The sequence below is a fragment of the Serpula lacrymans genome (assembly GCF_000218685.1).
Source record: "Serpula lacrymans var. lacrymans S7.9 unplaced genomic scaffold SERLAscaffold_13, whole genome shotgun sequence".
Taxonomy (NCBI): Eukaryota; Fungi; Basidiomycota; class Agaricomycetes; order Boletales; family Serpulaceae; genus Serpula; species Serpula lacrymans.
In genome coordinates this window covers 916920-929954 of record NW_006763302.1, presented here as the reverse complement: position 1 = coordinate 929954, position 13035 = coordinate 916920, and the positions used below count along the sequence as shown (strand labels likewise).

Here is a 13035-nt window from a genome sequence, read left to right as displayed (position 1 = left end):
GACACTCAATGAGATTTTGGGCTGTATTATTCTCGAGGACATTCAGTTAAGAATGACCATGTGAAACAATTCACGACACTTGCCTTTTTAGGCCACTTAGACATACGTTCGCCAGCTATTTGGGACCTTTTCCGAATGGCTGTTAGTTGTCACGAGCACTATAACTTGAGCGTTAGCTGTCACGAGCACAGTATGACTCGAGCTCCGAGGCTTTTTAATTAGATTCGGGTTTGTGCCTGACGCAATTCGTTTCCTCCGACTTGGTATCCCCACTTCCGCTGGAGAATCCACACCACCCTAGCGTTTCGAAGTATTAAAGGCAAGCTTTGACATACTCCATCTCCTGGTCAATGAATTTCTGATGACATCAGCTTCCTTTTGGACATTTGGCTAAGGCTGTGTATTTTTTTACGTGTATGGATCCAAAGGACATAGTAAGGCAAGGTTATGATGCCTTATCTCTCTCGTACCGAGGAGATAGATCAGAAAACGATGGGCATAACCAGAAGTTGTGGACATCGCAGGTTCTCGATATCTTGCCATCAGCGCCCGCGAAGGTGTTGGATATTGGTTGCGGATGCGGTGTCCCTGCTTCGCGGGAACTAGCGTCTGCAGGGTACTCAGTCACGGGTGTTGATATCAGCAAAGTTCAGGTCGATCGCGCACGAAATCTTGTTCCAGAAGGAACATTCATCCAAGCGGACATAGCCTCAGAAAGCATCCTTGAGGTCATACCTATAACAGAGAAGTTCTCCGCGGTGATCGCCTTCTATGTGCTTATCCATATCCCGGTCGGTGAACAAAGTGCTCTGATTCACCGGATGAGCGATTGGGTGGAGGAAGGGGGATACTGTGCTATGGTTGTGGGAATCACACCGTGGACTGGCGAAGCCGTTGGTTGGCTAGGGAAAGACGTGAAAATGTGGTGGTCGCAAGCGAGCATTGAGGAGTATCGGAAGTGGGTTAAAGATGCGGGTTTTGAGATTCTGCGGGAAGAGCACGCGAAGGATCCCGTATCAGATGGTTCTGAAAGTGAAGGACATCAGTTTCTATTACTGCGAAAGGTGTCTAAATTGCAGCAGAAGGGTAAGCAGTGACATTGCTTTGGATAAGGCAAAGCACAGTCTGACCGGACTACCCTCGCAGATACATCAGACCCGAACACGAACACATATAATGGTGCTTCATACCTAATGCAATGAAATTAGGGCACACGACATACACAGGAATTGAACACTTCGTTTCTGTTTGATTTTCTAGAAAGACGAAAACATGGACAACTTGACTGACATAGCTAGTTGAAATTGATGGTATACATACCGGTGCCATATGACCAACAGATCACCGTGATGATGATACCTAGCACTGCACACATGATTCATGGGTCCGATATGCTACCGGGAATTCACTAGAACCTGATGGCCAAAACGATCATCAATGGGTCAACAATTCAATGCACTGACGCCACCGTGACATTACCCCAATGCCCATTGATAGCACTCGAATTATCACAAAGATAAGATTACTGATATGTTTGTAAAGAAAGCTGTAAACAGCGCGGAGCTCTGAAAGGACTGCCATTGACTCGGAGATACTGGAACCTTGAAAGCAGCGGTCTTGTCTTGTTTCCCACCTTCCAGCCGACAGTCAATTGCAGCGACATAATCATTCCTCAGATCGACATTCATCCTACACACTTCACCTAGGACTATCACAAGGTTGTTTGGCTAATCATCGAACTAGCATTGTGGTGGATTCAGCAAATAGGCTTTTGCTGTCGATGGCTGTAGCCCGATGACTTGATGGTCACGAAAAACGGCTCAATGACTGTCTTGGGCCCGTTTAATCCATCGGACCCACTGTCTATCGTGTTAGACGTATATGCAATCATCGTCGTCGCCTCTTTGAAGAAACTCACGCAATCCCTCATGTGATGTAATTACGGGATGTGCCTGAAGGTACAGTCTTGCGTGTTCGGTGATCTTGCACTCACATTTCTGTCTTCAGCAGGACAGACACCTTTGAACATGTAAAACGATCAAGGATCGAAGCCAGTGATGAGCTGGGAGCACCAACTGGAACAGGGTTTACTAGCCTCCAGACAATGTTCGTATAGTCGCCAGGTTGATCTGCGCATATATGCCACTGCATCTCACACTCTCATATTGTAGGACATCCCCATTATGTTCAACGGTTCTGAAGATGTTGATATGCAGAGAAAATGGTTTATCGTTAGTCTCAGTCAGTCTAGGTCCAGACAGATCCCATGATATATCAGCTCAAGACCCTTATTTTTGTTTCTCCTTTTCCAGCAAACAAATATTCGTACTTCTATGGGATCGCATGTCTCGTGAAAACGAGTTTCATTCTATATCCTGTGTTGCTCCGCCCTCACCAAGCGAGAAAAAGAAAATTAAAGGTACCGCACCCGCCGCGCTCGACGACGTTGTCAACTAGCAAGCACTATCTCCTCGTCTTCCACCTGAGATTATCACACGTATAATAAGGGACCAAGTAAAGTCAGCCAAATTTACTACAGACCCCGACTTCCTGAATACAAGCGAGGAGTATAATCGCTAAATCGAGGTTACATATTTTCTTCTCGAGACGTCGGCTATCTCCAAGGCATGGAATCATGTGGTAAATGGCATTATGTGTAAGAGGACAATTAGACTACGTAAGTCTCTGCGTAAGAGTGCAGCTTCAGATCCTGATAGGACCTACAGCAACGACGGAGTCCGTTAGACTTCTCAATAGAACAACATTACAAGATCCGGAAATCTCAAATCTAATCCAGCACATATTTTTCGTCAACTACTATCCAGATGCACCTGGGGAAGAATAATTCAAACAAGCTGCCGCCGTCTTGCTCTCTTTTAGTCATGGCCTTCGTGTTTTCGAAAGAGGCTTGAACCCCTTTTACTTCCCAGTCATTGATTCGCTACCCACATTCGGTTTCCTGCGAGAGTTTAGACTCCAAGTTGGTAATTGTAATCAAAACTTGCGGTCAGCTCGCCACTCTCCTCCGATTACCAAACACTACTATCGAAACTTACTCTGGAAAGCCGGCGGCCTATAGTGATAATCAAGGGCCGCCGGGTGATGACTTAGATGATATCACTCCCCTTAGCTTTAGCTTCCGTGAATTACGTCTGCAACAGTCCGAGTTTACTTTCTACAATGGCTACTCTCGAGCATTCAAGGAATCGAACACGTCGGATTGTAGGAAACAGGCCTCAATGCGCAATATATCAAATTCATGGGTAGCTTAGCCAGGTCCCTGGGTACCAAAGGAATCAATAGACACTCCCCAGATTGATGACGATGACGTTTCTCAAGCAGTCCTGGCCTTTACCACTCTAACCGAACTGCGAATCAATGGCCGTGACTGGCTGTGGAGCGATATCTTGTCTTCAGTCACGTCTTCTCACTGAAGTTCACTCTTTCGTATCCCAAGCACGAGCGGCAAACCTTACTCGTGTGCTCTCCGATAGCTCGTGGTAACAGACCCTTGAGTGAATCACCGTTCATCACTGGGCTGATATGGACTCTTCCTATGGTGTGAAGCCATCGGACTTGAAAGATGTGACAGGACCAACCTGGAGGAAGTCTATGTGGCTCGTCATGTCCGGTTCGTCTGGATCACGGAGGGCAAACCTTGGGACGGAAAGGTAATTATGAAATCCAAAAGCCATGCTTTTCTGTGGGCGCTGATAACTGATTGAACTTAATCTACTGTAGCATGGCTGGGATCACAGAAGCTGACCTCGGGATCTAAAGCTTGGCGAAGATCTATGAGCGGGGACGTACCAAAAGAAAAGCGAACAATGTGATCACATTACTGAGTGTGACGAGAGCAATTAGAAATCGGGCCATTTTCACAGATCTACTTGCTTGCTGTCCAATCTATCGTTGAAGGCATCAAAATCCCAGCATCGTCATCTAAAATTGTTCTTCGAGTTCAAATCAGAGAAATCTATCATATCAGGCCGAGCCGACACATGGTTTGTCGAATCTGTAACTTGGCTTTTTGTTTGCTGGTTTCGTAAGTCTGCATCTTTTAGTTCGCCGTCACCATCGATGCATGCAGTGATTTGTGAAGTCCTTGCGTCATGTGATGCTTCTTGTTTCACACTATGCTGTATCTAACCTTGTACGTTTTCAGTAAAATATGACCCCGACCATATCAGAAGCTGTTTTCATAACTACTGAGTCCACATGGAAAGCTTGGAGACTGGGCAAATTATAGTAAGCCAGTAGCACGCCATAGCTTGAAATGATATCGTCTGATCCAGAAGTGGCTCCTCTCTCATCTATAACCAGTGAAATGCGGCTGAGGCGGTTTCGAGCCAAAGCATTGAATGCCATCCCGTCGTCAATCTTACCATTTGTGACAAGATCTTAGACGCGTTCCTGCCGCCGCCGTTGACATCACTCATAGCTCTTATCGCCGCTTCCAAAATCATGACCATGTTGTTCAAGCTAGTGCCGACAGTCTCGAAATGCGTACGCTATATAGCATGTGTCTATTGATAGATGAAACGAGCATAAAAGTGAACAAACTACGATGAATTTGACTCATCTTTGTTCTTTCGGAGAACGAACAGTTTCACAATCTCTATATCATCCGTCCCTCTACACTCAATTCTGAGATGGCATTACCATTTCTCCTCGCTCTATCAACAGCATCCCTCCGTGTCAAATACTCACGAGTGCTGCTGCTGCTGGGCGATGTAGATGGTGTGCCAAATCCCATTTTTAACTCATGTCTATCAGCGCATTGATATGATTGTGTGAGTAAGTGTGCAGTAGAGGCAGGTGACTATATAGGAATTCCAGTTCGGTGAATTTAACCACCATCTCGATTTACTCGAGCACACCCCCTATTATTGGATGACCCAAGAACGTTTCACTATATTTACGTACGTCCTGTACTTGGACCTGCTCCGCTCGCCACACGCTCACTGAAACTGGGTAGGTCTACCTTTTCTTCACGGACGTGCACTGGCCCGGATATAGTAGTCCTGACTGTTTCTGATTCAGATTAATTATCTTCCATCGAAAACGGCTTTCCGCCTAAGGTTGATCATGCTCGAAACCTTCCGAGTTAACGACCAGCATGTTAGCATGTTAGATAAGAAGATCATTACCAACCACTCACGAAGTGTGAGCAGGCATTTCATGTAAGTAATTTTCTGTGTTTGCCTTGACAAGTATTGATTAAAGCTTGAACATTCAGGTCTAGCTTTCCTGTCAAAGCGGACAACATCAACTCCTGAATCAGGCCTTACTTTCTCGATATAAAAAAAATGGAAATACCGCCTAAACTGCGTTTGTTATTGCCTGAAGGTACGCTGTTGCTTTTGCGTGAATAAGAGCTCACAGCACTGGTGCAAGTAAAGGTCCACATCTGAATTGTGGGAAATTGGCCTCCCTGCTAGTATCTCTGTTATATCAATCGAATACAAATACTTGTCAAGACATTAATTGATGCAGATGGCCTTCTACAAATGATACCCTTATCAAGCTGACTGCGCTACAAGCTGGCGGCCGTGAGTGGCCCGAAGTGCTCTGTTGCCAATCGCCGTTCGCCCCTAAAGTTATTCACGATCTTGTGCTTCAAACCTGGGATAAACAAACTTACACGTGAGCTCGCCGAGAGCTCATGGCAACCGACTTTTGGTACGCCATCATTGTAATCCATCACGGACCTCAGACGGGCTATATAAGAAAAGAACAGGATATAGATCTAGGGAAAACATCCGCTCCATGCGAGAACACAGGCGTTAGGACAGGATGGGGTGAATTTAAAAAACAATAGACGTACTACACTGTGGGCGCTGATGGATGGTTGAACTTTTTCCATGGCAGCACGCGTGTGGACTTCGGGACGTAATGCTTGGATAGGGTTTACGAACAGGGGCATTTGAACCTCAATGGCAAGAACATGAACAGCGCGATCGTGTTGCTGGATGCGACGAGCGCATTGGAAATCGGACCGTTTTCATAGAAGCTATCTGCTTTCACGACCTATCTATCGTTATAGGAGCCAGAATCCCGGGTATCAATACCTGAAGCTGCATGTGGGTGCTATCAGTTTCAACTGGATGTTCAAATCAGAAAAAGCATCATATTAGGCCAATATAAGGCTATCGTCGGAATGGAAGCGTGTGTTTTTTAGATGGGCTCTGCAAGTCTGCTCACCATCACCATCAATGCAGTGGTTTGTGAAGTTGTTGCCGTGTCGTCGTTGGATTTCATGGATGCTATTCAAGACAAAACTTATATTTTCGAGATGACATTTATTCTACATGGTTTGTTTTTAAAGGTGATCTCATTTGTTAATCTGTTGCACGTCAAATGCACAGGTTGCCGTACGGCGGGCAAACAATTGCGATACTTTATTAATACCGTCGAACGGCGCTACCACCAGTAATCAGCCCCCAAGGATCGTAAAGATTCTTACGAGTCTCGTGCTGAGAAAGCCACATTATTCAAATGTTGCTCTATATACATAACCCAAAAATCTACGTGCTGCACCAAGAACGACAAACTACGAATATGATACTGGGCTGTATTTCTATTTCGCGAAAAGCCTTGTTACCACCCCTTTTACGACACTCTTTACGAAACCCTTTACGATACCGAGCGCCTCCTAAACATCACTTCGGCCTCGGGATGAGGAAAAGTGGAAAAGCTGAATGTTTGGTTGTCAGGCACTACACCCTCTTTTTCCATTTTGACATCGTACGTGACGACTATATGTGCCATCATTGTTTTGAGCACGGTGGCGGCAAAAAAGCGGCCAGGGCTAATCAATCATCGGTTTTAAGTGACCACTCTCAAGTTCAGACGATATATAGCGGCCACAAACCATGCATGTCTGCCATAACCAAAAGCGATGCAATCTGCGCTGACAGAAACCATCCTACGCTTGATTTCTTGTCCTTTTTCGGTTTGCAAGTGTGCGAATCGAAAAGGATCGAAAACGCCAGGGTTTTCGTACGTTTCGCCGTCATGGTGGGTGGCGATAGAGGGAACCGCGAGAAGAGTTCCCGCGGGGATGAAAGTGCCATCCGAAAAAGTGAAGTCTTTCAGCGCTTTACGATGCATGGCCACTACGAGGGTCGCATGTCAGCATGATGAAGTCATTATAGGGGTACGAAGAGGCTGGTTTGGAGGAGTAACATACAAGATCCTGTCCCAACAAACCGAAGAACTTCCTTTATGAAGCTGTCGACTTTGTGCATTTTTGCCATTGCAGCCTTGGACCATCCTTCCTTTTCGACGATCGTCATTACTTCTTCGCGCAATGGTTGAACATATTGTGGATTCGCAGCTAGTTGAAACAAGGCATGCGTGAAGATCTGAAATAACAAGTACACACGGTACGTTGAGCGCGCAAAGAGTAATGGGAAGCAAGCTCACTGTTGACGATGTCTGTTATAGGAACATGATGGTTCATAAGAGTCCACAACTATGAATGATGAGAAACAAAGAACGAACATGAATCGCAGCAAAGCTAATGGCATAAACGCGTAGAGTGAGGCTACGAATGGAACGTTCTTCCCCTTGGGCTTCATCCATGAGCCATGACAGCAGGTCGTTCTATGTATTCCCATATAGGATGTGTCATAGCAAAAAAACAAATATAGCACGTACCGGCTTATCAGCCCATTCACTACCAAATTCGTCCAGATATCTCTGGCGTTCTTTGATGATTGGTCCTAAATGGTTCATCCCACGAGCGATATCAGCGGGTATACAAGTGAAGCATTTGGCAATTAATCTGCGACGAAACATTGGAGATATGGTGTCTGTAAGCGGGAAGATGACATACGGTGTCATAAATTTAGGGAATATCTTGAGGGTAAGTGCAGTATATGCAATATCGAGGGCGAACTGGATATTCCAAGATCTCCAATCATGATCCCGACCTGACGAAAAAGCGATTAGGTAGGGTTGTAAAGAGGATTGGAAAAACTTACACAAAGGCAGGCCTACAAATACACGGCTACTGGCACGAGATATGACATCCATAATTGCGTTGAATGCAGGTAATTTCACCCAATCTTAAAAGATCACCAGTTACCATGAGTGAGGTTTTGCTCATAGATCAAACTTTTTCCAGTTTACCTTTATTTTTAATAGGAAGAACATCGTCGAAAGCAGTCGCAATTTCATCTTGGATGTCCAAAAATTGAGTGGCCAAGTTCCGAGTCAATTGGGTGCGGACAATCGGTAAATGGTATGGATTATGTCGTATCCCAGAGCCTAGCGTATACTCTACCTTTACAATCTTGAAAACGTGTAGCCTAATCAGAGCTCATGAGAAGGAGGAACATGTACGAGAACCTTACATCGTTGAGCGCTTCATTTCCCGAAAGTGCGTCGTCCGGAGCTCTTCGAAGCTCTTCGATCAACTGACGACCACTTATGATAACGATCCAATTATGTATGTCAGCAATTTTGAAAGGAATGCCCTTGTACTTTCGGAGACCATGAGGAAGTGGTGTTGATGACAGGGTGACTATACTTACGTTTGCATAGCCGTCTTGTAACACATCAGTAGCGTGAAACAGGAACTTCCATGCTCCTAAATACGATAGGAAAAAACCAGAAGGCCCCATCGTTGGAATGTGATCGAGCTACAGCTTGTCTGATGAGATGTCGAATGGAGTGCAAGGGCAGACGTACGTTCGATCTGTTGCAGTACTTGATAGCCAGAACAAATGCTACGATGCCACAGATAGAAAGTAAGGTAATGTCGGAAAACATCATTGATATGCCTTCTGTCTGTGGAGGGCTCGTGGGGAGAGGTTGGGGCTGGAGTGTGGACCTGACCACACAAGTTCCATTTGAGCGATTATAAGCACACACCATTCTCTTCGCGTCCGACAGATAAGATATATATAACAGCATTTTCATCGTAGATACCCTGGCCGCCAGTGCTTTTGAAATTAGGGCGGCAAACACACACCCATCTTCTTTAACTAAAATTACTTGAAAAAATCAAAACGCAAAATGAAGGCGCAAATTGTTAACTTTCAGAAATCAAAAGACGGAGATCATACTCCTAAACATATTATACATCTACCCACTCTGGCAGATAATGGGTAGTGGCCCTAACGACTTTCGGAAATCAGGGTCAGAGTCCGTCCGAGTCTTGAATCTTGCTACGGCAGTATATGGCCCTGTAAGTGTAAGGTTTTGCGATGGCCATGATATGTTTAGGAAATATTCTTACAAGGGGGCACATTGTCCAGTTCGAGAACCAGTAACGTTAACCCAAGTCCGGGTTTTAGTCTTTGTAGCGTCATCCCCACACGAGGCGAGCAGGTGACGAAAAATCTTAAATTTACTGACCTCGAGGCCCTCAGGCTGATACATTACCAGAGATCGCCGTTATAATTATTTCCGCATCGAGATTCGGTATTCTAGTTATTGACCATCAAACAATTGGAACGTCCATATCGCGGTGCAACATGAATGTGTTCTGTAGAACACATTTTTCTTCGGCCATTTCGCATGGGAAGAACGTTCATATGATCGATCCGGAGTAATGATAAGAACAGTTCAGGCTGAACGTGACCTGGCTTTTTTGCGTAGGAGGGTTCACGTACGGCGGTATGGTAGGTTTTCAGCTAAACTGTAGTTGAATGTGCCAGCCCGGAAAGAAGGCGTCGACGACAGTCGGAGTTATTGCATTACGTTAATGCTGTATAAGACAAGTGTAAAGAATGCCTTCCAATCAGTAGACTCGGGAAGAGCGACGGCGTTGACAGCATCAAGAACACCCACATACTGAGAATGAGAATAATAAGTATCACGGCAGTAGAAAAATCATTACCCTATCTAATAACCAAAGGTCGATCGCCCTGCGACATGTATACAAAAGCGTGCATCATAAGCATCAAAAATAATCCAAGGCAACATAGTACTACAGATCATTACCCAGACCCAATAAATAACTCAGTCAGTGAGACAGATTAGTAGAGTAACAGTGTTCAAAGCAGAAGAAACATAAAACTACATCGCCTTATCCATCCACATCCATTTCTACTTTGATACTTTCCTTTTCCTTTCTCAAGTCGCCGCCGTCATTACGATCGTACATGTCAGAATCATCTCTCTCGCTGCCACTACTGCTCCCCCTTTTTGCTAGCTGTTCTCCCTTCAAGCTGCGCATGCTACTTCGGGGAGTCTCATACCCGTCGAGGCACAATGAACTTAACGAGGTTGCCGCTGACAGGCCTGGACCATCACCGATAGCCAGACCCAACGCAGATTCGACGGGAGTAGAAGGAACGGATGAATATGGCGTACCACCTTGCGCAGGTGTTGCCGACCGCGACGAGAGAGTGGACGACAGCGTTGGAAGAGAATGTCTATCGGAGCGCCGATGATGGTGAGAAGAGCGGGGTGACGAATCAACAGATCCGCGAGGTGATCCCTCTTCATAATTGTCATCATGTAATCGTTGTTGCCGTTGAAGTCCAACAATACGTAGGCGCTCAACCCATCTAGAACATATGAATGAAAACGGATCAATATCAATAAGACACTTCTCGAAGAAAAACTGACGCGTCGGCTCTGTCAAGACTCTCTTTAACGACGCCTGTCACACCTCTCATCATATCCAAACTTTCTGTGGCAAGAGTTAATATCCGCTGTGCGGCTTGCGTTGCCGCACTCGCGGTGGGCGGTACGCCTGCTGTACGAGGCATGATGCGTGGAGACGACATGGGTGATGAAGCGCGGGAGGAAGCTGGAGTAGAGAGATTAGAACCTGCCATAGAGCCAGCACCCCTCTCCCGGTGATGTTGATAGCGTGAAGCACGGCTTCTCCTTCCTGTACCGCCTCCAGCAGCCCCCACTGATGCACTCGAACTATGACCTGTGACGGGGCCATCGGCCATCATGTAGGCTGCACTTGCCCAGCGTTGTGGGAGGTGTAAGATGAACCCCCTGACACGAGTGCGTGCAGGCTCCGGCAATGCACCGCCAGCATATTTGCTAACGACATCGACTACCTGACGGATAGTATGTACTACATCACGTCTCACATCCATTAGAGTGCGCATATGGGTGGCAGAGATGATGGCATCGGGCGAAGAGGACGAGGAGGTCGTATTTTGAAGGGAGACCATGAAATCACGAAGAATGAGGATTTGAGCGTCGATGTGGGACGTAGCATACTGGACGAAGCTTAGTACCGGCGTCGAATTTTGTCTCAGTAAACTCACCTGAAGCCACTGCAGACAATACTTAAGCCTGCGCATGCTTTCCTCGCTCACAGCTGCGCCAATGCCTCCAGCTTCTAGAAGTACATTTTGCCAACGGCTGCGCGGTACGACTTCCTGCTGATTTTGTTCGACAGAGTCTTCTCGGCTCTGAGGAGTTGGTGTCCTGCTTTCCGTTGGTGGCGGTGGCGGAGGATGGACAAAGGGGCTGTTGGCTGTTTATAGCCTGTTTGTGAAAAAAATTATTCTTGCACTATAGCGCAATGAGACTTACTTTCGAGCCATCCTTGTCGGTCTGCGGACGCTTTTGAATTGCTAGTTGATTGAGGTGGGGTGACTGCTTGAATCCTTGGGATTGGAGATGGAGGGTGATCTCTGGTATATGCGTCTTGTTCATCAGTTTGCATTCGTTCCAAGTCATTACTGGAAGCACGGCGATATCTGCCAAGCTATAAAGTGAAATGTCAGTTCGAGTATCATTGCGTGCAAGGAGTTTGCAGCTAGAAAGAGATCGATAAGGAAAACACACCCGGTCTAGCTGCCTACAAGCAAATTCATCGAGCTGATTAACATTTACCGGCAATCTCTCAATCACAGGGCGAGATATGGTCTTTACAGACGACTCCATCATCTCTGCGCCGTACTGATTACGAAAGAATATTGTCAGCGGGATGACAATGCCAAAGGATAATGAAAGCTAACTTTGACGACTCGTGAGCTAGCTTTTCCATGCTCATATGCCCGCAAAGCAGTGTTGACAATAGGAAAGTGGGACACTCGGGATACAAAGTCTGGCGAGTTGGAATCTTCATGTGTCTGTGCCGGTGATGGTAAGGGCGGTGATGAGGGCGATGCCATTGATGAGACTGAAGTTACTTGAGAGGCTGCCCGTATAAAAAAACATGAACGGTTTAACTATTGTGATATAACCAGCATTTAGAACATACACATGGCAGAGGAAGCACGAGCATTGTTCCTCATATCGCCGAGAGCGCGTACGGCGATACGAACACTTTCATCGTGGTCGTCGAGTAAGCTGGATGCAGACGTTGTTGCAGACGACGAGGAGGCAGACTCGGGCATTGTTGACGACGATGTCAAGGAGGGCTGAGCCTAAGCTGGACGTCGTGCAGAGAGGCGAGCTCGAGGCTGGAGCACATGCCAATCCAATTATAGGTCCCATTTCAAAGTTCTTTGGGGACAAATAAATTCACATGCTAACTGCAATGGCGTAACATGCGCAACCACTTTCCACATGGAGCCTTTGTTTGGCTTTCTGCTTGTCCTTGTTGACTCACCGCCCCCGCTTTGGGTCATATTGCAATCTGATTAGCTAATCACCCTCAATCAGGTTGAGAAGGAACGCCCTCAAAGGCAAAGGAAAAACAAGCCAGCAGCACTCACCTGTCTCGTCCTATGGCTGTTTACAGTGAGGTTTCTTTATAATACCCGCGTGTGGTTCACAGCTTACAGCTCGTAGGTTAGCATGCGGGACCGGGATCCGACAGGAAACCCAGTCCAGGTGGCCAAGACATACTCCAGGCGCGGCTCGGTTTCAGTCCAATACAGTCGACCACACCGATCTTTCCGTTCGTTTAAATCTCAGCGGCGCTCACTGACTCCAGCTTTGCTCCATTCCATTTTGTCCGCACGGGCTCGATCCCATTCAATCAGGCAAAACATGGCCTTCCGTGGACCTCAATAGACTTCACCTATCTGTTAAATGGCGTATGTCTGCTGTCACCCTACCATATCGTTTTTTACCCCCTCCTCTCACTTGCTCAGAAGTCAC

General features: G+C 46.4%; 4 protein-coding genes across 4 annotated transcripts; 2 read left to right on the top strand and 2 right to left on the bottom strand.

Annotated features, from left to right (window-relative positions):
• Window positions 1-226: 226 nt before the first annotated feature.
• On the top strand, window positions 227-1375 carry SERLADRAFT_477188 (uncharacterized protein; the record flags this gene model as incomplete). Its single annotated transcript, XM_007322637.1, has 3 exons — window positions 227-319; window positions 372-1086; window positions 1147-1375. 2 exons carry the CDS (start codon window positions 417-419, stop codon window positions 1200-1202), a joined length of 726 nt encoding a protein of 241 aa, XP_007322699.1.
• A 2016-nt stretch (window positions 1376-3391) lies between these two features.
• Window positions 3392-3881, top strand: SERLADRAFT_477185 (uncharacterized protein; the record flags this gene model as incomplete). The annotated part of the gene is made up of 2 exons (XM_007322636.1): window positions 3392-3671; window positions 3742-3881. 2 exons carry the CDS (start codon window positions 3544-3546, stop codon window positions 3776-3778), a joined length of 165 nt encoding a protein of 54 aa, XP_007322698.1.
• Window positions 3882-6636: 2755 nt separating this feature from the next.
• Window positions 6637-8630, bottom strand: SERLADRAFT_442067 (uncharacterized protein; the record flags this gene model as incomplete). The annotated part of the gene is made up of 10 exons (XM_007322635.1): window positions 6637-6811; window positions 6875-7118; window positions 7193-7367; window positions 7429-7440; window positions 7507-7608; window positions 7663-7937; window positions 7989-8072; window positions 8137-8299; window positions 8361-8489; window positions 8541-8630. The coding sequence occupies 10 exons, from the start codon at window positions 8628-8630 to the stop codon at window positions 6637-6639; spliced, it is 1449 nt and encodes a 482-aa protein (XP_007322697.1).
• Window positions 8631-10039: 1409 nt separating this feature from the next.
• Window positions 10040-12326, bottom strand: SERLADRAFT_442066 (uncharacterized protein; the record flags this gene model as incomplete). Its single annotated transcript, XM_007322634.1, has 7 exons — window positions 10040-10523; window positions 10585-11198; window positions 11247-11458; window positions 11518-11692; window positions 11773-11886; window positions 11946-12127; window positions 12191-12326. 7 exons carry the CDS (start codon window positions 12324-12326, stop codon window positions 10040-10042), a joined length of 1917 nt encoding a protein of 638 aa, XP_007322696.1.
• Window positions 12327-13035: the final 709 nt, after the last annotated feature.